This window comes from Balaenoptera musculus, chromosome 3, assembly GCF_009873245.2.
Source record: "Balaenoptera musculus isolate JJ_BM4_2016_0621 chromosome 3, mBalMus1.pri.v3, whole genome shotgun sequence".
Lineage (NCBI taxonomy): Eukaryota > Metazoa > Chordata > Mammalia > Artiodactyla > Balaenopteridae > Balaenoptera > Balaenoptera musculus.
In genome coordinates, this window is record NC_045787.1 from 76,215,735 (window position 1) to 76,238,445 (window position 22,711).

The following is a 22,711-nucleotide window of genomic DNA, read 5'->3' on the forward strand; positions in this document are numbered from 1 at the left end:
TCTAGCTTGGTGGGGTTTTTCTCTCAACACTTTAAATATTTCAGTCCACTCTCTTCTTGCCTTCATGACTTCTGAGAAGTCAGATGTAAGTTTTATCTTTGCTCTTCTATAAGTAAGGTGTTTTTTCCTCTGGCTTCTGTCAGGATATTTTCTTTATCTTTTATTTTCTGCAGTTTGAAAATGATATGTTTAGATGTAGTGGGTTTTTTCGTCATTTTTTTTCTGCTTGGTGTTCTCTGAGCTCTCTAGATCTGTGGTTTGGTGTCTGGGGAAATTCTCAGTCATTATTGCTTTAAATATTTCTTCTGTTCCTTTCTGTCTTTCTTCTCCTTCTGGTATTCCTATTATGTATATCTTACACCTTTTGTAGTTGTCCCATAGTTATTCGATATCCTGTTCTGGGTTTTTCAGTATGAGACAGGAAGGGGGCAGGGCACAACATTTACAAGAATGACATAGCCAGAGGACACAACATAAACTGATTAGAATCAACTAGGTCCAAGATGGCGGACAAGTTGACTTCCACTAGACCTTGAGCCTCAGTATATGCTCTTTGTAACACATCAGCAAGCTAAACGACACACACACAGGCGCCATGACAGTTACAAAGCCGACCATAAAGGTCAAAAAGTGGGTGGTGGCCCAATTCCTGGAAATCCCCACGCCTTCCCCAAAATAGCCGGAATACTACTCCCACTCATTAGCCTATGAAATTACCCACCCCTATAAAAACTGACAACCCCATACCCTGGTGCCTCTCTCACCTTCTGAGATGGCCCACACTCTGTCTATGGAGTGTGTTTCTCCCTGAATAAACTTTCTTTCACTTTGCTGTGGCTGGCTCTTAAATTCTTTCCTGCACGAAGCCAAAAACCCACACTTGGCAGCTGTCCCAGGGACTCAGACATGACCTGGGATGTGACCATCCTTTCGCGCCCCACTCTCTTTCCTGCGTCAAGTATTTTTTTCTCTTTGTTTTTAAGTTTTGGAGGTTTCTTTTGAGACATTCTGAAGCTTAGAGGTTCTTTCTTCAGTCTTAGTTTGGGCTGCTATAACAAAATACCACAGACTGGGTAGCTTATAAATAACAGAAATTTATTTCTCACAGTTCTGGAGTCTGGAAAATCCAAGATCAAGGTGTTGGCCCTCTTCCCGGTTCATAGCCTGCAGCTTCTCACTGTGTCCTCACATGGTGGAAGGGAGTGTTGTGGGATCTCTTTTATAAGAGCACTAATTTACTAATTCACCCTCATGACCTAATTGCCTCCCAAAGGCCCCACCTTCTAACACCATTGCATTGGATATAAGGATTCTAACATGAGTCTGGGGAGGACACAAACATTCAGATCATAGCACATGTCAAGTGAACTAATGAGTCCATCAAAGGCATTCTTCATTTCTGTCACAGTGTTTTTGGTCTCTAGCAGTTCTTTTTGGCTCTTTCTTAGAATTTCCATCTCTTTGCTTACATTGCCCATTTGTTCTTTCATGCGGTTTACTTTTCCATTATAGCCTTTAGCATGTTCATTGTAGCTGTTTTAAATTCCCAGTCTGATCATTCCAACAGCCCTGCCTGATGCTTCTCTATCTCTGCCAACTGTGGTTTTTGCCTTTTAATATACTAGTAATGTTTTCTTGATAGCATGAGACAATGAACTGGGTAACTGCTGTTAAGTAGGTATTTAGTAATGTGGTGGTAAGATGTGTGGAAGGAGGGGAGCCTGTTACATCCCTTTGATTAGGTCTCAGTCTTTTTAGGGAGCCTGTGAGCTTCACATGTGCTTCTTGGTGCCCACACCCTGGGGTGGGTTGCCCTGTCTAAGTAGAGTAGGGTGGCTAGAATGGAGTTGGGTATTTCCCTCTTCCCTTAAGGAAGGCCAGAAGGAGCTGGAGTTGGGGTTTTCCCTTCCCCCAGGTCAGTTAGGCTCTGATAAAACCCCAGCACATTAGGCTGTAGTTAGAGAGTTAACTCTTGAGAACAGACCTTGTTAAGAAAAACAGAATGCTCTGGCTTATTTCCAAATGGTTCCTTTTCTGCTCTCCCTGCTTAAAGCATGAGGGGTTTTCCCTCCAGCATTCACTGTGAGAACCTCATTAGAACTCCAGATGGTAAAACTCACAAAAGCATGGGCCCTCTGATGACTGGGTCCCCTTGGAGTTTTTAGCTCTGAGCGTGGTCCTCATGGAGCCTCCAGCCATTCCTTGATCACAGCTCAGGTTCCCCTCCCCCAGCACTAATTCTCATGTAAGTTGAGATTCTCGGTATTTGCCTGTCAGTCTCCCCAATTTGGGGGGCACTGGCTTGCTCTATGACCTCACTTCTCTTATGGATCTAAGAAGAGTTATTGATTTTTCAGTTATTCAGCTTTTCACTTTTTGTTAGGACGGAGTGGAAACTTCCAAGCTTCTTACATGCCGAATTGGAAACTGGAAGTCCTCAGTAGCATACATTTAAAAAGTTTATCAGATAAAAGGCTCGGACTCTCAAAATGAGTGCAAGTCCTGCAGGCCAGCACATCACGTAGCCCGGCATTTCCCAAACGCATTTGACCACGAAGCCCCTTTCCTCGTGTACCATTTATCAACATGCCATGGAACCAGTTTTCTGAAGAACCTACTCGGAGGAACACTGAGCTGGAGCACAGTGCATGCTGGAGAAATATCAAGTTGTTCCTTGAAGTTGTGGCTCAGAGCCCAGAGGGCCAGGGAGGCCCTCCTTTGGTCATTCCATTAAACCAGGAAACACAGTCCCCTTTACAATGAAAGCCCTGGTTAAAGGCAGAGCGGTGCTGTGTGCTCCTGGAACCCTGCTGGGCTCGAATCCTGGCTCTGCTGAGAGCTCCTGGGCAACTTAACCTCGCTGCGCCTTAGTTTTGCCATCTGTAGAATGGAAATGATAATGACTAATGTTAGTTGGCTTATAGGGCTGCTGTGAGGATCACATGAGTGAAAACATGGTCAAAACTTAGAAAGTGCTTGGCACCCAGTGTGTGCAGCTGGGTCTTTCCAAGCTTCTTCCATCAGTGTACCCTGCAGACTCTCACATTCACCTGTTTCAACCAAGGGGGACACTATATAGCCTCTTTAAAATGCCTAGGAAACATGGGGTAAAACCCATACCTTGATTTTGGTGTGAGTTAACCATTATTTGATACTACGTTTACACTGCAGCTGTTTTCTAGATTTTGATCTGTATAAGTAGGAAGACGGAGGAGGACCAGTGTTAGCCCTCTCTTTGGTACAGGGAACTAGTCTCCAATATTTCCAAACTTGTAGACACCCCTCCTTTTTTTCAATATTAAAAAATGGGACAGGCCACAGCCTCTCCACATGTAGTCATTGCGCTTTAACCATTGGCTGAGACAACAGTAATAATCAAAAGCTATTATCAATGTTAGGATGCTTTTTTAAAAAGTAAATGTTTTAAATAGATAATTATATGTACACGCAGTGATCCTTGAAATGAATTTATGTTTTATTCCCTGCTGCTGCTGCCATGTAAGGAAATAGACCAAGAAAACCTTTTATTTTTATTATTTTATTTTATTTTATTTTATTTTTTTGGCCGTGCCATGTGGTATGTGGGATCCTAGTCCCCCGACCAGGGATCGAACCCGGGCCCCCTGCCTTGGAAGCGTGGAGTTTTAACCACTGGACTGCCAGGGAAGTCCCCAAGAAATCCTTTTAACTGGGTAAATCCATTATTCACCTTTATTAAACTATTAGAAAATATAGATGCAGTGAAAGATACATGCGATGGCACCTCTTTATATATACCCGTGTAAAATCAGAGTATCTGTATATTCTCTGACCCTCTCAGTAACCCTGAGACCCCTCCCCAGGTTCTGCAGGTCACAGGGTCCACTCTCCTGTAGTCAGAGAATAATCAGTGGAGAAAGGGTCCTCATACTAAAGACCATCCTTTTAGTAAGAAACACTTATCCCTCACTTCTCAAAATCTTACGAAGGGGGGATGTCCCTTCTTGTGCCAGCTCAGGGGTGCTTAAGGGAACACTTTGCATCCATTGATCCATCCCTCATTTGGACAAGGGAAATTTCTCGTTAGGTTAAGGACAGTCTATCAGCCACTGGACCTCACCTGAATGCAAAGAGTTTGGGGTAAATTGGCCTCAAAAGTGGCCTAAGAGGAGGGGCGAGGGAGGGAAGGATTGGGAGCTTGGCATTAGCAGATGCAAACTGTATATATAGGGTGGATAAATGACAAGATCCTACTGTATAGCAAAGGGAACTATATTCAATATCCTGTGATAAACCAGAAAAGAATATGAAAAAGAATATTAATATATGTCAAAAAAATAAATGGAATCAGACTATAAAAAAAGGGAAAGTGGCTTAAAGCCACATTGTACCCTCACTAGTGCTACCTGCCTCGGGCTTCCTGGATGGAGAGAAGAACCAGGGCTCCTCTCTGGTTAACCTGTGGTTTATCTATCTGGGACCACCCACATTCTTCCCTTTCTGGAGGCAGCCTGAGACCCATCCTTTCCTTCCCTTGCACTCTCTTGCCCTCTCTGGCACTCTCCAAACATTCAGCGACTGTGTTTGTGACTGGGATCTTCCAAGTAGTGGGCTAAGGGCACTCAGAGTCAGTTTTGCACGTCCACTCTTGCCACACATGGGGGTTGCATTCTAGATGTTGGGGGGCAGCCTGGGTGGCCACAGGTTCCAGCTGAGCTAATTTGGTCTTCCGGGGAGCTGTCAGTCCTCCATTCCTAGAGTGAGTCCTCTGGTCCCCGTAGTCTAACCAGAGTTAGAACCCAGGGCAGATTAGGTTAAAGGTCATCCATCCTCAGCCCTCAGGATGACTTGGAAGAATCATAAGGAAAGGCAGTGCAAAATCCCCACCTTCCCACCTTAAAGACAACTTGTAATTTTATGTACAGACTATTCCAAGTTTCACAAGGCACACGACAGAAAACTAAGAAGGCAGCTGCTCTGCTCTCTCCTGAGAAAGCTCAGCTGCAGGCGTCCGGAGGCTCCAGCCCTGCTGGGTGGGACGGAGGACCCCAAATGAGCAGGAAGAGCCACTAGGAGTAAAATCCCAGGCGCACTAGGCGAGGCCCCAGAGAGGTTACGCAGAGTTCTGCGCTTTCACTGGCTCTGCGATACCCCTCCATCCCCCCTCCCCTCTTCAGCTCTTCGTAGCTCACCAGAAAAGTCACCTGGGGACAGGAAACATAAATCATGTGTAAATATAGACCTGTGTTTAAATATCACTTATGCTTAAAGGGACCAGGCCAGAATTCTCTTCCACTAATTAGTAAGATTAAATTCTTCCCCTTCAAATGTCCAATGTACTTAATAAGAAAAGATCACTATTAATATAGCAAAGGGATTTTAGTTAAAATATCTCAGCCCAATTCTTTAAAATATTTCCCAGGACCCACTAAAAATTGTTATGGTGCAGTGAATGAGGGAGCATGGCTTTCTCTTACAACCAAATGTCAAGGTAATGGCCTAATGATACCCACTGGGGATATAAATAGTGTGATCTGGGCCACCCTGATCACCCCTGGCTGTTGTTTCCCCTTAAGGGCCATCTTTGGACAACCTTGAATTGGGAAGAATGGCTGTCAGGTGTCCCACTCCAGGGGCCAGTCTGGAAGGGGCAGACTGAAGGCAGTTATTAAAATGAGATACATGCAGGAGATTGAATCACTTGCTTTTTAAAGTAAACCAAAGGAATAGAGCTTTGGCTATGAAGTTTTTGCCTGGTTATTCTTGTTGCTTCCCTCTGCCAACCCCGTGTGCCAACTTCTTGGTGCTCTTTGGATGACAGTCCTTTTTATCCCTGCATATCACACCGAATTACTCAGCAAGGAACAGACAGAAAACAGAAGATTACATGAGAGTCTGCACACTGACGAGGGGGCTGCCAAATCCCTTTCCCCTACTTGGCAGCCAGAACCTGGTGGCACGCCCCAACCCGCTGGGAAACTGGAGAAACTGAACAGCTGAAAAGAAAAACGTCCAGGAGCTAACAGCTGGGTAGTCGGCAGCTAATCATTCATTCATTCACTCACTCATTCATTCAAACACCTAACAGATATTTATAAAGTACCTACTATGTGCAAGCAGTCTTCTTGAGGCTGCAGATACAGCAGTAAATAAACAGACACAAATTCCTGGTCTCAAGGGGTTAGTGGTGAAGACAGATAGTAAATAAAGTAAATAAGCAAATTATACAACATATTAGGTGATAAATGCTATAGAGAAAAAACAAGGAAGAGGGATAGAGAATGCCAAGTGAAATTTTAAATAGGGTGATGTGGGAGGACTTGCTGAGAAGGTGACATTTGAACAAAGGTTCTGTGGTGAAGCCCACCAGTTGACAAGCCCAATTCATGCACACACAAATCTTCCAACCAGGTTTTGGTGCCTCATTCTTAAATATTTACGCACAGCCAGATTGCAAATGTTCAATGCAGAACATTGGAAGATCTTCAAATTTAAGCAGAAGCAGAACATAGGAACTCAGAGAGAATGCTGGAATCAGAAGACAGCTTTTTTAAAAAGCCTCAACTAGGGCTTCCCTGGTGGTGCAGTGGTTGAGAATCCGCCTGCCAATGCAGGGGACACGGGTTCGAGCCCTGGTCTGGGAAGATCCCACATGGCGTGGAGCAGCTGGGCCCGTGAGCCACAACTACTGAGCCTGCGCGTCTGGAGCCTGTGCTCCGCAACAAGAGAGGCCGCGATAGTGAGAGGCCCGCGCAACGCGATGAAGAGTGGCCCCCGCTTGCCGCAACTAGAGAAAGCCCTCGCACAGAAACGAAGACCCAACACAACCAAAAATAAATAAATTAATTAATTAATTAATGAAAAAAAAAAAGCCCCAACTATAATTAATATCCTATGAGAGAGAAAAGAAAAGGTTGCATCCATAAAACAAGAAAAAAAAAATATTAAAAAGGAAACAACTGAGAACAAGGAAAAATTCTTGGAAATAAGAAAAAAATCACAGTTGGAAAAAAACATCAGTAAAAATGTTTTTTAAAATCTCAATAACCTCAACAAGGTAAGGTACTGCATTTATGAAGCAAAAACAATTCTAGAAAAAAAAGAAACACTCAAATAATATTGAAGAGCTATTGAAAGTTAAAAACATTATCAGAAATTAAAAACTTGATAGAAAAACAAGGAGGGGAAAATGAGTAAATCCCTCAGAATAAAACAAAGAAAATAGGAGAGAAAATATAGCAAAAACTAGAGGACAAGTCCAGGAAAGCCAGTGTCAGATTGCTAGGAGCTCCAGAAAGAGGACGCAAAGAAAATGGAGGGGAGGAAAGTATCCATAAAATACTCCAATAAAATCTCCAATGGGCCTTTCAAACCTCCAAGTAGCCCCTAAAATAGACCCTCCCCAAGGCACATCACTGTGATATTTCAAAGGGAAGGTTTTCTAAGTTTCCAGAATATAAAACAAACAAGAATACCAAACAGGTCAGCAAGAATCAGAACGGCTTCAGAGTTCTTAACAGCAACACTGAAAGCCAAAGACCATAAGCAGTGTCTTCAGACTTCCAGAGGAAGATGACTTCCAACTAGAAGCTCTATCCAGGTGAACTATCAATCAAATATCAATCAAATAAAAATATTTTCAGACAAGCAAGGTTTCAAAAAGTTTACTTCCCATTCTCTTTTCCTTAAAACTTATGGAGGATATATGGTCCTCCAAAATGAACAAGACTAAAAAAGAGAAAGATACAATGTGCTAATTTTCCTTTGACAGCCATTCTCCCCTTCTTTCTTTCTTTTTTTTAAGCATTTATTTATTTATTCAAAACAAACAACTGTTTTTTTGTTTTTTGTTTTTTTCCTGCCTTAGACTGCACCTTTGCTCGGGGAAGGTTTTTTCTTTTTAATTAATTAATTTATTTATTTTTGGCTGTGTTGGGTCTTAGTTTCTGTGCAAGGGCTTTCTCTAGTTGTGGCAAGCGGGGGCCACTCTTCATCGCGGTGCGCGGGCCTCTCACTGTCACAGCCTCTCTTGTTGCGGAGCACAGGCTCCAGACGCACAGGCTCAGTAGTTGTGGCTCATGGGCCTAGTTGCTCCGCGGCACATGGCATCTTCCCGGACCAGGGCTCGAACCCGTGTCCCCTGCATTGGCAGGCGGATTCTTAAGCACTGTGCCACCAGGGAAGCCCCAAACAACTTTTTATTGAAGTTTAGTTGATTTATAATGTTGTGTTAGTTTCAGGTATACAGCAAAATCATTCATTTATATACATATATATATGTTCTTTTTCAGATTCTTTTGCATTACAGGTTATTATAAGATATTGAGTATAGTTCCCTCTGCTATACAGTAGGTCCTTGTTTATGTATTTTATGTATAGTAGGGTGTATCTGTTACTCCCAAACTCCTCTAATTTTCTTTCAATGTACACCTCCCTGAGTTTTAGCTGGGCAAGGGGCTTCCCAGCAGGGACACCACGGCCTAGTGTCACCCACAGCTAACTTCTGGGCAATGGGATATGAGCAGAAGTGGTGCACACAACCCCTGGGTTGATTGTGATTTCAGAGAGCAAAGCCACCTGCTTGCTTCTGAACTCTTACAAGAGAAATAAGCTTCTGTCATTATGTTTTTGTTACAGCACTTTAGCTATAACAAATACTTATGGGGTGTGGGAAACAGGAGATCCAACTCAGGATGGAGAGCAATGGAATCCCCAGGATGACAGTGAAGGGAGATCCCAGGAAGAGAGCTGTGCTCTGACGTGGACAGCAAACAGTCCAGATTGGAGCAGTGAAATGCCCCATGTTGAGAGCTCAACTGTTGTCTTTTTTTTTTTTTTTTTAACTTGAGGTGAGAATGCTTAAATGAGCCTGAAGCAGATCGTTATCTGAACTTAGTTTGCCTTGTGCTGATGACATTTCTGTTCTCCATGCCACAGCCTTGGCTAGTTGAGGGGGTATAGGCTTGCCACACTGCTATGGACGTGGTGTGCTTGGACCTGTTCCTGAAAGCTGGAGGCTGGCCATGGAAGCCGAAAATGCAGAGCAGCCCATTTCCATGACATATTTCTGGGGGATGCCCAGTACCTGTTCATACAATAACCTCCCCAGCCATGGGTTGCCCAGTGTTTCCAAAGACTCATTTGGGAATACCCCTTTGGTAAACTCCCAGGGAAACAGAAGCTAATCTATGACTCAGAGCCTCTGTTCAGCTTACCTTCTCCTGAGGCCCTTCATCTGATGGTGAGAATATTGCCCTTTCCTTACACAGCTAGGTTGGTGTTTGCTATTGCTTTTCAAAACTAAAATGTATTGCTGAGGGATATTGTAGGAAGTAAACCTATAAAGGATCAGAATGATTACAACAAAATGAACTAGAGATCATCTCTGTGAAGGGAGGAAAGGGATACATTGGGAGGGGGCACATGGGCCTCTACAGTACGGTTGTTTTTTTTTATCTTTTGGCATGTGGGATCTTGGACCACCAGGGAAGTCCTGGGCCTCTAAGGTACTTTATCAGTACTGTGGAAGCACGCTGTTATATGGGTGCTTTACTTCTTAACTATGGAAGCAGATACATGGGTGTTCATTTAAATAGAACTATGCATTCTATATATTCTTATATATGTCTAATACATTTTACAGTATTTCTAAATAGCTTAAATACCTATGAAACTGATAAATGTGTGGCCAGGACTGGGGTTTGGGAGGGGTGGAGTAGTGTTGTAGTGTTGTTTGACATTTTAAACCACATGCATGTATTGCTTTGATAAAATAGAACCTCTGTGCTAGAAACTGGGCATATGAAGGTTTTTACGTCGAGGCTACTGCTTTTGAGTATTTCTGAATATGGCAAGAGACCAGTACAGATGATTAACTGCAATACAGCCTGATGTTTTAAGATTACAGAAGAAGGAGCAATGACTTTTTTTAGTCAAGAGGCAGTGAGAGGAGAGGGTAGGTCCAGAGGGGAGAGTCTGTACATCAGGCCTTGAAGGCAGGGTTTGAAAGAAGAACAAAGGATAAGAAAGGGTATCTCAGGAGGAAGGAACACAATGAGTGAGGACATAGAAATGTGAAAGAAAGAGCAGGCAAGTGGTCTGGAGGTGATCAGGGACTGTACAGTTTGCACACTGCACAGCCTCCGGAGGTGGCATTCATAGTGCTGTGCAGTGTGTAACCTACTCGATCATCCACAGCCATCTGGTTGAAGGGAGTGGTTAGGGTGTATAAGGGAAGGGAGAGGAAGCCAAAAGTACGAGAGTATTAGGAGAGAAATAGGAAAATGGAATGTGGTATGAAAAAGACTATTATTGAATCCTAAACATTATTCAATAGGCTAGTGTTGACATATTCAAATTATGAAATTTACAAAATTACACCCCGTTTATACTCAATGAAGGACAATGGCATGTGCCTGCAGGGGATGAACATGAAAAAACTTTAAGTTGGTATATTCTGCAATAATCACATTCCTTAAGGTCTTGAGAACGTAGAAAAGAATTGGACAAAAATCACTGTGTGATCCATGGGTACTTCTTTATTAGAGAAGAAATTAACCATTCATACTAGAGACTCTAGAGGGAAATTAACTTAATCTTGCAATTCTAGAACAACCTTCACAATAAGTAATTCTTAAGTTTTCATAGAGTGAGGGGGAAAGAAAGGAGAGAGAGAAAATCATTTAGAACAGAGTTCCCCAAATTTGGCTACTTTCACAGACATATTCTTGGAGGTGGGGATACAAGTTTTCTATGTAACATTTAAAATTTTATGTTTTACTTTTGTTTATAAACAAATTAATACACACTTGTTCAGGATTCCCTGGACAACCATCTTACGTAACAGAGTGTTGCCACGTGATCATAGCATCTGCATTTATACCTCTGATCCGTGTGGCCCAAAATGAAGACCAACCGTGCTTAACTTTTCAGTGGCGTCTCTCAGACTGTGTGCTCAGACCCTTCACGGCATTGTTGAATATTTCCTATGAGATCTATGAGTTGTCACGGTTCAGAACACTGGTTCACAGCAGTGATTCTCGCAGTAGGAGGGGGTAGGAGGTGGGGTGGGGATGGCGGCTAGGGAGACACCCTTTGAAAAAGCAGATTCAAAATATCTATTGATTTCATAATACAAATTCTATAAAGTCAAACTCAACAAAATAATCTTTGGACAGTAGCAGAAAACCAACTCTAGATTCGACCCAGGAGGTCTGGGATATACTTGGTTGAGAAACACTGGTGTTGAGGTAGAGGAGCCCCAGCACGTAGAGAACACGTAGTAAGGAACACGTGCCAAAGACAAGGAACATCTTTTGGGTCAGTGAGTGAATCCTAAGCATATCTTGTCTTTTTGGAAACCAAAGGGCCAATCCACAAGAAACCCAAGACATCCATCAAACTTCTCAGACCTGTTGTTTTGGGCAAGTTGGTCCCCTTTTAATACTGAGTCAAAAGAAGAAAAAGCTGTTTTTGCCCCCAGAATGCCCCCCACCCACTTTATTTGCGTTAACATATTTCAAACTTTTAAGTAAACAGTTGCTGTAGCTGGGTAAACGTAGCCCCAGGTCCATCCACCAGGAAGTGCTGTCATTATCTGCAATGCCATCCAGCTCTCAAGGGGGATATCAGCCTGGGGTCTGTTCTGCTAGGAAAAAATACAAAGAATTGGATTTTCTTGGAAAAGATCAATTCCTCTCATTTCCCTTTCATTACCAGAACACTTACTCTTGCTGTTTAAGCATAATCGGTTACAGATGGCCTTGAGATGCAAGTTGCCAGTAGACTACTGAGAGCATAATATGCTGAAGGGCAATGCAGATAAAGAGACCTGGGGAATATGGCGGACTCTAGTGCCCACGCCAGCATAGAGGCAGCTGGGGAAATGGTGTTTCCCACCTTCCCAGGAAAGTCGTAAGTTTTCTTTCATTCTCATCTAAGCCTAAATTGCTAAAGAGTGTTCCAGAAAAGCAAACATTTGGCACAGCAGTTAATTGGGTTTTGAGTGCTCTCGTGCATGGGGTGAGGCCAGAAAGCTAACCCAAACAGACACAGTGTTTATTTGAGGGGATGATGTTGTATAATTGTGATTAAAAGTTTATAACATTGACTAATTTATTTCAAGGGATTCAGTTGCATTTTTCAGACCTTGTTTTTTCACTTCATGTTGCTATTCTGAGTAACCACCACAAATTATATGTACTCATTGCTCAAGGGTTAGTTATTAATTAGTGGGCAATAAATACTCCTCAAAGAACATTTTAATTTGAACCCCTTTCTCCTTTGGCTAAAACAAACGAGTCTTTCCACCTGTGAGTCAGTGCAATTGGCCTGCTTAGAAGCTAGCTTGCACTAACAAGAGCTGGGGGGAGGGGAGTCCATCAGACCCCAAAGGTATCTTGATTCCTTTCTGAAGAATTCATCACCCTATGGTTTTCCATTCAGTCACAGATCTCCTTTAGGTTACAATTTTAGAAAACTTTGTTTTGTCATTTGGGAAGCCAATTAGATTGAATTGATTTGCAGGGTGAAGACAGGTAAGGCAAAAATTACCTTGATTTCACATTGCACTTAGAATAATCTACGTTGCTTACCATGGCCTGTGTGCTCTGGTCCCTGCCCACATTTGTTACTACTTTTCCTTCTTTCTGCGCTTCACTCAGTCTGCTCTTGCTTGCTTTCAGTTCCTTGAATATTCCATACTTGTCACCTCAGGGCCTTTGTACTCGCTATTATTCCTTCTGCCTGAAAAGCCCTTCTGCTTCATCTGTACATGGCCGTCTCCTTGTTGTCAATCAGGTCTCAGCTCAACCAGCCCCTCTGAAAAAGGCCTTCCCTTACCACATTAGCTTAATTTGCTCCCCATCCCCCTGCCATGTTCTATCAAATTATTCATTTGTTTCAGGAATTATTTACTTACTTGTTTTTGATCGGTCTACCTCTCTAGAATATAAGTTCCATGTTATCTTTTTGTTCATCTCTGTATTCCCAGTGTCTCGTACAGTGTCTGGCACATAGTAAGTGCTAAATAAATATTTGTTAAATGAAGGTTGAGTGAAAAGCTTTCCTCCCATTGATGAAATGAATCCATTTGTAAAATGGGAAACTCATACATGACGTCACAGTTCCTCAAATCACCCCAGATCATTCTTTCCCTAGCCAGAGTGCCTTCCTAGATTGTAATAAAACGTGGCAGTAGAATTCCACCATCTCCCAGTGTTCCTGGCCCAGCGTCCCACCTGTCACTCACCTCTAATTATTGTAGAGCTCCAATTTGCTTTAGCCGTGTCAACAGCTCCCCTTTCGCATGCATATTTACTAGTTCATTGCATCCACCTATGCACTCTTGACCGATGAAGACCCGAGGTACCTAAAAAAGCAAACAAGCCAGGACATTTAGAGAACATCATTATTAGATTAGACATTTTATCCTTCCTCTAAATATTTCCCATGATCCAAAGCTTTTTCAGATCACTTCACAACCTCCTCATGTATACTCTTTCAGGGCAGAACTTTATTATAAGCATAAAATTATTCATTCAAGAACCTTCTTAAGCCAAGATGCTTTTCAAATAGAATGTTCTGTGTGTGTGTGAGATTGTCTAACTTGTCAAAGGGATTTAAAAATTTTACTCTATGTTTCAGGGAAAGAGTTTTGGTTGGCCGCAGCTGGACCACCCTGATTGAATTCTGGTTTCTCTACAGCTGGGACCACACCTGAGCCCTTAAACTGAGTCATGGCAACCAGGAAGGAGTCTGTCTCTAAGTACAGCTGGAAAAGTATTTGCATCAGTTCTCTGTCCCTGATTTTAGACTCACGGTTTATTAGAGTCGTCTCTCTCGTCTGTGAGCTCTGTCCTCAGCTGGGGAAGGGGTGGTGGTGTCTGAATCTCCTTCTCTAATACCTGGCCCATCATAAGATGTTTAAGTGCTGCAGCCCTGGGAGCAAGGACATGCATCTGCTTTGGTTTCACACCTGGCATGGGTGGGTGGCCCAGGGCCAGCCAGGCTGACACAGTCATTCTACCCGCTGAACGTGTTCATCTTGAGTCAAACTCAGGCTCCCTCCCTGCTGCTAGGTAAGGTGTGTTCCAGGATTCTAGAGGGCTCTTGGAAGGAGGAGAGAGGAGGAAGTCTTTTCACTGTGGCTCAGGCAAATTCCAGGCCAGGGGTGTTACAGAAAGGCTGACTGGCAGTGAAGAAACAAGCACAATGCGGGTACCCTGAGTGGTCAGGAGCAAGCAGGTCCTCTCCCAGAACACTAGGAACATACCAGAAGGGGCAGGAGAGGTGAAAGACAGAAGACGGCAAGAATATTTTCAAAGCTTTTGACTTTCCTCAGAAGGCATAGTAATTCAGATGCAGTTTTAAATTGAGGTATAGTTGATGTACAAGTTTCAGGTGTACAACACAGTGATTCACAACTTTTATAAATTATATTCCACTTATTATAAAATATTGGCTATATTCTCTGTGTTGTACAACATATTCTTGTAGCTTATTTTATACATAATAGTTTGTACCTCTTAATCTCCTACCCCTGTATTGCCCCTCTTCCCTTCCCTCTCCCCACTGGTAACCACTAATTCGTTCTCTATATCTGTGAGTCTGCTTCTTTTTTGTTATATTCACTACTTTGTTGTATTTTTTTAGATTCCACATATAAGTGATATTATACAGTATTTGTCCTTCTCTGTCTGACTTATTTCACTTAGCATAATACCCTCTAGGTCCATCCATGTTGTTGCAAATGGCATTATTTCATTCTTTTTATGGCTGAGTAATATTCCATTATATATATATATACCCCATCTTCTTTATCCATTCATCTGTTCATGGACACTTAGGTGACTTCCATATCTTGGAAACTGTCAGTAATGCTGCTATGAACATTGGGGTGCATGTTCAGATGAAATTTTTTTTTTTAAGTGTGAGAGTTGAGAAAAAGGGCCGGATTATTTCAGGTAAGTCCTTACCTTATTTTTATTAAGAAGGGGGTCTGGGTGGAAGTACGCTTTAAAAATTAAGGCCCCAAATTGAAAGGATCCTGCACTCCATTGCCATGGCTATTTCCTATGTCCCGAGAGTGGGGAAGAGCACACAGGACTGTGTTCCAGCAAGAAAGCCTGGTAATGTCCTCCTCAGTCACGGAAGGTGACGCCTGTCCCACCTGCACTGCACGCCTGTGTGGGGGCTTCGCAAATGGAAGCGCCATCAAGGCAACATTGCTGTTTTACTAGCTGAAAGAATATGCAGGAATATGAGGTCAGAAACCTAACTTTCCCCCTGGATCTGGCCATTATTTTAGGGAAAATAAAGCACCTCTCAAATCGTTGGGGGCCTTTTGGCTTCTATCTCCCCAGGAACAGTTGGCTGTGGTCAGTTGCAACGGTAAATAAAACAGAATCCTAATGTAATTCTAATACAGGGCTCCTTCTGTTGAAGCCATTACCTAAAGGAGTAAAACTCATCTGAGCTTTAAATAAGGACGAGATGTATTCATTCTTGAACTTCTGTTATTTTCAGAAAGAACTGAGCAATGGTCACTCCTCTTGCCACTTGCCACATCTCCACCTTTGGCCAGGGTGCTGGCCCAGGGGGTTTGAGTTCAGTTATTTGGAGAGAAGGCCCTGAGGAGTAAGGAGTCTTCTCCTTAGATAGCTGTTCTCAAACTTGAACCCTGCATCAGAACTGCAGAGGGCTTGTTAAAACATAGGTTTCTACTCCTTCCCCGCACATTTCTGATACAGGAGATCCAGGTTGGGGCTCAAGAATGTGCATTTTGACAAGTTCCCAGGTGATGCTGACTCTCAGGGGTCACATCTGCAAACCACCGGTTGGCACTGATAGTGGTTCATTCCTCCTGCGGTAACTGAGGCTTTGGGAACCCACAGCTCTACAGCAGCCCCCAGCCACCTGAGGCAGGCCCTGAAACATGATCAGGGCGGAGTTCTGTGCAGACCATCTGGCTACAAGCTGGCTTGCCTGAGGGCTTGCCCCGTTGCCCTTACACCCACCCTCTAGGCTAGGCAACAGTTGGCTGTGGTCAGTGTGATCAGTTGGCAGCAGGACAGTGTGGGAGGCTGTGGTGACAAAACAGGAAGCTGCTGATGCAGCTGAGGAAGGGAGACTCATCCTCTGTGCCCTCCCCTCCTGGCCCATCCGCCTCTTCGGAGGAACTTGAGTCTGTTACTGCCAAGAAGCAGAGAACTGCCACCATAAAAGCAAGCGTGGGAATTCTGGGGCCCTTCCCCTCCCGGAGCTTTCCGCAGCCCCGGCTGCAGCCAGGTGGCATCTCCTGCACTCCGGTGTTACTCAGAGGCTCCCGACGCTCTGCAGCACCTCCTTGGCTACTCCCTGGTGCAAGACACCATCTTTCCTCATCTGAATTACTGCTCTAGCCTCCAGAGGTCTCCCAGCTTCAACCCTCACCCTGGCCTTCCTGTCTTCTCTTCCCCCACAGCCACTGGAGCGACCCTTTCAAAATCAAGTCAGATAGGTTTATTCCTCTGCTCAAAACCCTTCAGTGGCATCTCATCTCCTGTCACAAGCACACTCCGTGTGATAGCTTGAAAGCCTTCGCCAACCTGTACCGCGTGATCTCTCGGACCTCATCTCCTCCTAACTCATAATGTTCCACCCATACAGGCCTCCTTGCCAGGCATACTTCTACCCCAGGACCTTAGCACTTGCTGTTCCCACTGCATGAAATGCCCTACCCCTACATTTCTGCATGCCTTGATCCCTCACTCCCTTTAGAGATCTACTAAAATCAGTGAGGCTGATGACTCCATTTAAAACTGTACCTTGCTGCCTACAGCCTACCTGCCTTTCCTGCCTGTTTTTTTCTCCATAGCACACATCACTTACCACCTTCCAACATACTGTTTTATTAATTGCATTTCCTAGAATGTAAGTTCCACAAAGGCAGGAATTTTTGTTTGTTCTGTTCATGGCAGTATTTCCAATGTCCAGAAAAGTGCCTAGTATAGTAGGTGCTTAAAAATATTTGTAGTATCTAGCAAAATTATCCTTCAAAAGCAAAGGAGAAAAAGATTTTCTCACACAAACAAAAATTGAGGGAATTTGTTGCCCAAAGATCTGCCTCGTAAGGAACGTTCAAAGACGTTCTTCAGAGAGAAGGAAAATGATAGAGGTCAGAAACTTGGATTTACATAAAGAAAGAACACTAGGGAAAGGAATAAGTGAAGGCACTGATCTAGGAGCTGTGGCTATAGCGAAACCAAAACCAGTTTCTCCAAGTACATGGCCTGATAGAAGGCCTATGTTTCTGTAATCAATCAAGTCTCGCTGGGCTCCTACTACTTGCACAGCACACAGGCATCACAGGATAAGCAAGATAGCGACAGCTCTCAAGGTTTCCAGTCTCTTCTAATAGAAACCCTTCACTGTTCGGGATCATGAAGTTTACAACTTCAAAGGGTTTGTTCTTCTCCTTGGAGGAATGGCATTCAGGACTCAAGAACCTGTGAAAAGTATTTTGAAAAATTCAAAAACAAACTTAAAAGACCACTAGAAGAAAAAGTGTTGCTTTATAATGAATTGAAAAAAAAGTTGTTGAATGAATGCGTGAAGAGGTTTGTTTTTCCTGCTAGAGAATAGGTGCTGCCGGGCTGAAAGATGTAGCTCCCAAACCTGGTTGCAAATTAGAATTACCTTTTTATTTTTTTGACAGGAGATAAACTCTGTTTTCACTTCCAGATTTTTTGAGGTATAACTGACAAATAAATATGTGTGTATTTAAGGTGTACAATGTCATGGTTTGATACACATATACTACATTAAGAAATGATTACCGCAATCAAGTTAATTAACATACCCATAACCTCACAGCTACCATTTGCATGTGTGTGTGGTGAGAACACTTAAGATCTAATCTCGTAGCAAATTGCAAGCACACTATACAGTATTACTAACTATACAGTATTACTAACTATAGTCACCATGCTGGACGTTACATCTCCAGAACTTATTCATCTTATAACCCAATGTTTGTATCCATGTCCTAGGGGTCTTTAAAACTACTGATGCCGGGCTGCCACCTCCCATATTGTGATTTAATTGGCATGCGGTGTGACTAGGGCATTGGGAAGGTTTTTTTTAAAAGCTCTTCAGGTGATTCTGATGAGCAGTAACATTTGGGAACCGCTGGCCCAGAGGAATGCCTCACAGCGGGGGCCACAGGCGTACTTACACTGCCCTTTCCCTCCTTCCAGAGACGAGGGTCCTCAGCTCACAGCAGGGGCCCTGGAAGCAATGGGGTATAGCGTGTTTTGCCTCTTTCTGCACCAGAAGGCTGATTTCTGACTGGAGAGGTGGGGAGAACAGCCTCCCAGGCTTTACACCGAGAAGCCGGAAAAAACACGGTAAGTCAAACTAAACCTGAGCTAGGATATGTGCTTCTGCAAACGCCGTGTCCTAGAATGTGCGTCCTGAAAGGGAGTTTGGGTGAGCTGGTGGGACGGGACTCACCACCATGCCCCCGCCCCAGCACCTGAACTGATGCTGGTGATCTGGTTGGCTGGCTATCTCGTCGGGAAGCCGTGGGTGCTGAGGAAGAGGAAGGCTTTTCACATAGGGGACAGCGGTTCTTAGGGTCCCACTGTCTACTCATAGCAAAAAGGGATGTAGAGGTCACCTCCTCCAGTCTGGTGCTGCAGCCAGGAGGTCCCTGAGAGTCACGGAGCTGGTGACTTACCAGGATCACACAGCAAACCATTGCGAGAGCCATCCGGAACTCTGGCCTCTGGACTCCCTAACAGGCCTGGAAACATCCCATAATTTAGACTAAGGAGCAATAAGGAGCCGTTAGATTTTTCCAGTGGGAGGAGTTGGATGAAATATGGAAGAATGAGCGATTTAGGTGAAGGTTAAAGAGAGCCTAGAGAAAAGATGGAAGGACAGCAAATCCCACTTAGCCCTGTGAACGCAGAGCAAAGAGTGCACGCGATTCTTGCACAACAACAGAAATGTACCGATCACACTTGGCCCCTGCATCCCTCCTTCCACCCGAGCCCTGCAAGCGCAGACTGTCAGTGCTTAAAACAAAGACTCCAGATAGCTCCCCAGTGACTCCTGGGCAGCTGCTGGGCCCGCTGCCCCTGACGCCCAACACAACCCGCTGTGCTCCCTCCTCTGATGTGAGAGCGCCGTTGGCCGAAGTCCAGCCGCCCATTCAAGGAAGCAGTGTCCGCTCTCAGGCGCCCTCCCCCACCTGCACAGCCCTCCAGCCGCCTGCAGTGACAGACAGAGCCCTAGCGGTGTCCTAGAGAAAGGCACAGGCGTACCACGTTCACAGCCCCGACAAGAAAAAGGAATCTGGGAGCCTTCTCCCCAGCCTTTTAGAAGGAAACCCCAGGCTCACCGTTCTGGCTCCTGTGAGCTGTTGCAAATAGTCTTGAATCTCGTTGGTGTCACCGTGGGCTGTGATATCGACAAATTCCAAAAGCCCTTGTTTGAAGGGCAAGTGGCTGAGGAGCTCCTGGGCCCTTCTGCTGTAGGGGCAGGTGGGCTTGATGAACACAACTACCTTCCCAGGCTGGATTTTGCTGTTCACGAACGCTTGAGCCATGCTCACAGGCTGCTATCTCCTGGGGAGGAAACCTCGATTGCAGGTATTGCTTGGGAGTAAAGCGGGGGCCCAGCCAGCTGGCTCTCATTTAAAGGAACCTCCCTGGAGGAGGAGTTTGCCCGGTAGCGCGCTCGATTTTTAAAGGGCCAGTCCTGAAGTCATTTCCGTCTGGAGTGATTCAGCAGCTAGAGCTTCGGAGGAACGCCCGCTGGTATGTCATCATCAGTAGCTATGTCCAGGCTGTCATTGTCCTCAGCCCCTTCAGGAGCGCCTGCTCTTGGGAAGAGAACAGAGTCAAGTCACTCTCTGGGGAAGCAGAAAGCGTGCAGACCAGCCCCAGGGAGGGGGCAGAGCAGACAGTCAAACCTTTGTTGTCTCTGAGACACAGTTTCTAAAAACATAGGCAGACAGAATCATTCAAGAAACAGAATGCGCTGAAATCTCTTTAGAAGAAGTGAAATTCAGATGGTGACTTTGTGTCCCGTCTTGCTTGGCCTGCACTGTTTGCCGTTGTCACTGTTTAGTGGAATTAGCTCCCCACTTTTAAACATCTGGAGATTTCACAAAAGAACCTGGACCCGCGACCTCTCTCTGAAAGGTCAGGTCGTCTTCATTTGTGGCAGCAGCTGGGGCTGAGTTGTTGTTCTTTGGGTAGGGCAGACGGCGGCTCAGGTAGGCCACTGCCCTCGCCGGGCTGGCTCACGCCGTCCAGACCCCTGCTGTTCGTCCCTAAGCATTTGAGTTTGTGACCCATGAACTGCACTTTAGCATGGAAGTGAATTCCAGCACAAACCCAAATTTCAAACTGCAGGTCCAGTGAAGGTCTTTTTCTCTGTTTGACCCTTTGTTTGTGACTCATGGTTTTCACTGTTGTGAGTCTAAGGGGTGAAATAGCTCACTTCTCACAGTCAATTGAGTGTCGTAAGACGCTGTAGGGCCTGATGCTCTTCCCTGTGGTGCCCACCCTCCCGAGTGGGGCGAGCGAAGTCTTTTGTTCTAGGACCAGTTCTGACCCCTCCATGTGCAGTCAGTTAAATAAACAAAGCAAGGAAAAAAGGAAAACCACCTCCTTGAAAAGGGAACTATCCTTTTCCCCAGGAGGTTTCACACTGAGACTAGGGCCCAAGCTGGAGCTGCACACCTTCACTGATTGTCACGTCAGAATCCCAAGCATAGCATGATTGAGGGAAGGGAAGAAAATTGACTCCTGGAAGCAGCTCTAATTTTTACTAAAATTAAATGGCAAAGCAAGAAACCCAGATTCTGAGTCACAGAGAGGGACTAAGTAAGATATGAGATCTCTGGCCTCAGAAAGAATGTGCTAGGGCGGGAGGCCTGAGGTGACTGGTCCACGTCAGGCTTGGGACTTCCCAACCCACAGCTTCATTCTCTCCTGAATAAGCTCCTGGCAGAGTCCTTGTCGTCTCTCTTCGTTTCGTCCTTTCGCTCGGACTCCTGTGGCGGGGCCGCTCGCTGAAGCCCGGGGCCTCCTCAGGGCCGCCTTCTTCCCTCCCGCGCGAGGGTCCGCAGCACGCCTCGCGCCTGGCACGTCCCTCAGAACCGCTCTCTTCTCAGTGTCTGGGCGTGGCCTCTCCCGCTCCGCTGGCTCTTTTTCCTCAGCATGTGACTCTGGTCAAGTCTCTGCCTTGTTACACACCACCACCACCACCTTCCATCTCCTTGACCCTGCTTTCCTGCCCTTCCCTAAAAGCCAAGTCTCATAGGACTTGCTGTTATGTTTGCCATCTGAACTTGACCCACCTCCCATCCTGTCCTCACCTCAGTGCAGTCTGACCTCCTTCTCAACCCTTCTGCTGAAACTCCTTTGGCCAACGTCAATCATGACCGCCACGTTGCTAAATCACCTTGCAGCCAGGTGCCCTGCCTGAGACTAACCCAGAAGTGTGGGTGTGGAGTTTCTGGTAAACCGGTGGAGTGAAACTCCCAAAGGATCTGTTTGCATAGGGTCCCTGGAGGGTTGGGTACCTGGGGCAGAGATCAGGGTGCAGGAGGAGAGGGCTTCTGTTGTCTGCCCTACAGCTGAGGCCCAGGGAGTGGTGTCTGAAGCCTTAGGACAGATGGCCACAGGACACAGCTGAAGAAGGCCTTTTCATGAGACTTGGAACAAAAACAGATGGCAAAGAGGGGGAGTCTTCTCCACTTTTCAGAAAATGCCGTGGCTTGACTTCAGTGAAGAATTCAAAGCATAGAATACTCTGTTGCGTTACCATCATGAAAGTTTATAGCTTTGGCACATCAGGAGATGGAACCCATGGGTCTCGGGGGTATTTCAGGGCGGGCAGCCATCATGGGGGCTGCCGTCCTGGAGTGTTGTGCACATCAAGAGGGGGTGTGTGTGGAAGAGACATGAGGACTCTTCTTGGGCTTGTGCACCCCCAGGCACTCCCAGAAATACTGGGGAGCAAGGACTTTTTCCAAGGCAGTGGAGGTCCTGCTCTGCAGATAGTTGGCAACAAGCTAGTGATCCATGTGAAATATGAAATACGGGCTATTACTATTAATGCCATCTCATTTGTACCGCAGACTGATGAGGGCTGGGACAATCTGGCCACAAATGAGCATTTTTCAGGCTCTTTTGCTTACTTGCCCACTTCGCAGGATTTGACCCTGTAGACCACTGTCCCTCCATCTCCCCTCCTCCCCCCAGCTCTCTTCTTCCCCATGTCATTTGCAGCTTGATCTCTTTCTCCTTCCTGTATCTCTGGGTATTCTGTCTCAGCCTCTTCCTCAGGAGTTTTGCCTGCACATGGGGGTATATCCTGGGGCTTGGTCCTCTTCTCACTCTGTGTACACCCTCCTTGAAAGATTTTGTCTGCACACGTGGCTCCAGCTATCACCTTTTTGTTGATGAGCTCCACATTTATTTTTCTCATCCAGAACTCTTTCCTAAGCCTCAGGAATTGATAGTTCATTGCCTACTGAGAAGACCCACTTGGGATTCCTCAGGCATCTCAGCCTCTGCGTGACCAAAACGGAAGCCAACCTCCTGTCTCTTCCATACCTGCTTATCCTCCCGGGAGTCCTGTCATCTATCCATCGGCCAGGGCAGAAACCTGGGAGGCATCTTGACTGCTGCTTCTTCCCCAGCTCCCTGCTTTTTATTTATGCAGAGTGACCAAA

General features: G+C 45.2%; 1 protein-coding gene across 4 annotated transcripts; it reads right to left on the reverse strand.

Annotated features, from left to right (window-relative positions):
• Nucleotides 1–10,497: 10,497 nt before the first annotated feature.
• GLRX (glutaredoxin) lies at nucleotides 10,498–21,364 on the reverse strand. 4 transcript variants are annotated; one of them, XR_005019227.1, is made up of 4 exons: nucleotides 21,350–21,364; nucleotides 19,364–19,841; nucleotides 13,229–13,348; nucleotides 10,498–11,623 (listed from the first exon to the last, which is right to left on the reverse strand). XR_005019227.1 is itself a non-coding variant. In XM_036846139.1 (3 exons), the coding sequence occupies exons 1-2, from the start codon at nucleotides 19,568–19,570 to the stop codon at nucleotides 13,235–13,237; spliced, it is 321 nt and encodes a 106-aa protein (XP_036702034.1). In that variant the 5' UTR covers nucleotides 19,571–19,668; the 3' UTR covers nucleotides 10,498–11,626; nucleotides 13,229–13,234. The 4 variants fall into 4 exon arrangements, 3 of the variants coding, with proteins under 3 accessions (XP_036702034.1, XP_036702035.1, XP_036702033.1); XM_036846139.1 differs by lacking the exon at nucleotides 21,350–21,364 and having other exon boundaries at nucleotides 10,498–11,626; nucleotides 19,364–19,668; XM_036846140.1 differs by lacking the exon at nucleotides 21,350–21,364 and having other exon boundaries at nucleotides 10,498–11,071; nucleotides 19,364–19,665.
• Between the last annotated feature and the right edge of the window lie 1,347 nt (nucleotides 21,365–22,711).

What these genes read in the sequence shown, in the direction of transcription:
- GLRX (XM_036846139.1), bottom strand. Translation starts at nt 19,570, where the DNA reads ATGGCTCAAGCGTTCGTGAACAGCAAAATCCAGCCTGGGAAGGTAGTT. An exon ending in AGCTCACAGGAGCCAGAACG is followed by an intron (nt 13,349 to 19,363) that starts GTGAGCCTGGGG and finishes TTGCTTTTTTAG; the next exon opens with GTACCTCGGGTCTTCATCGG.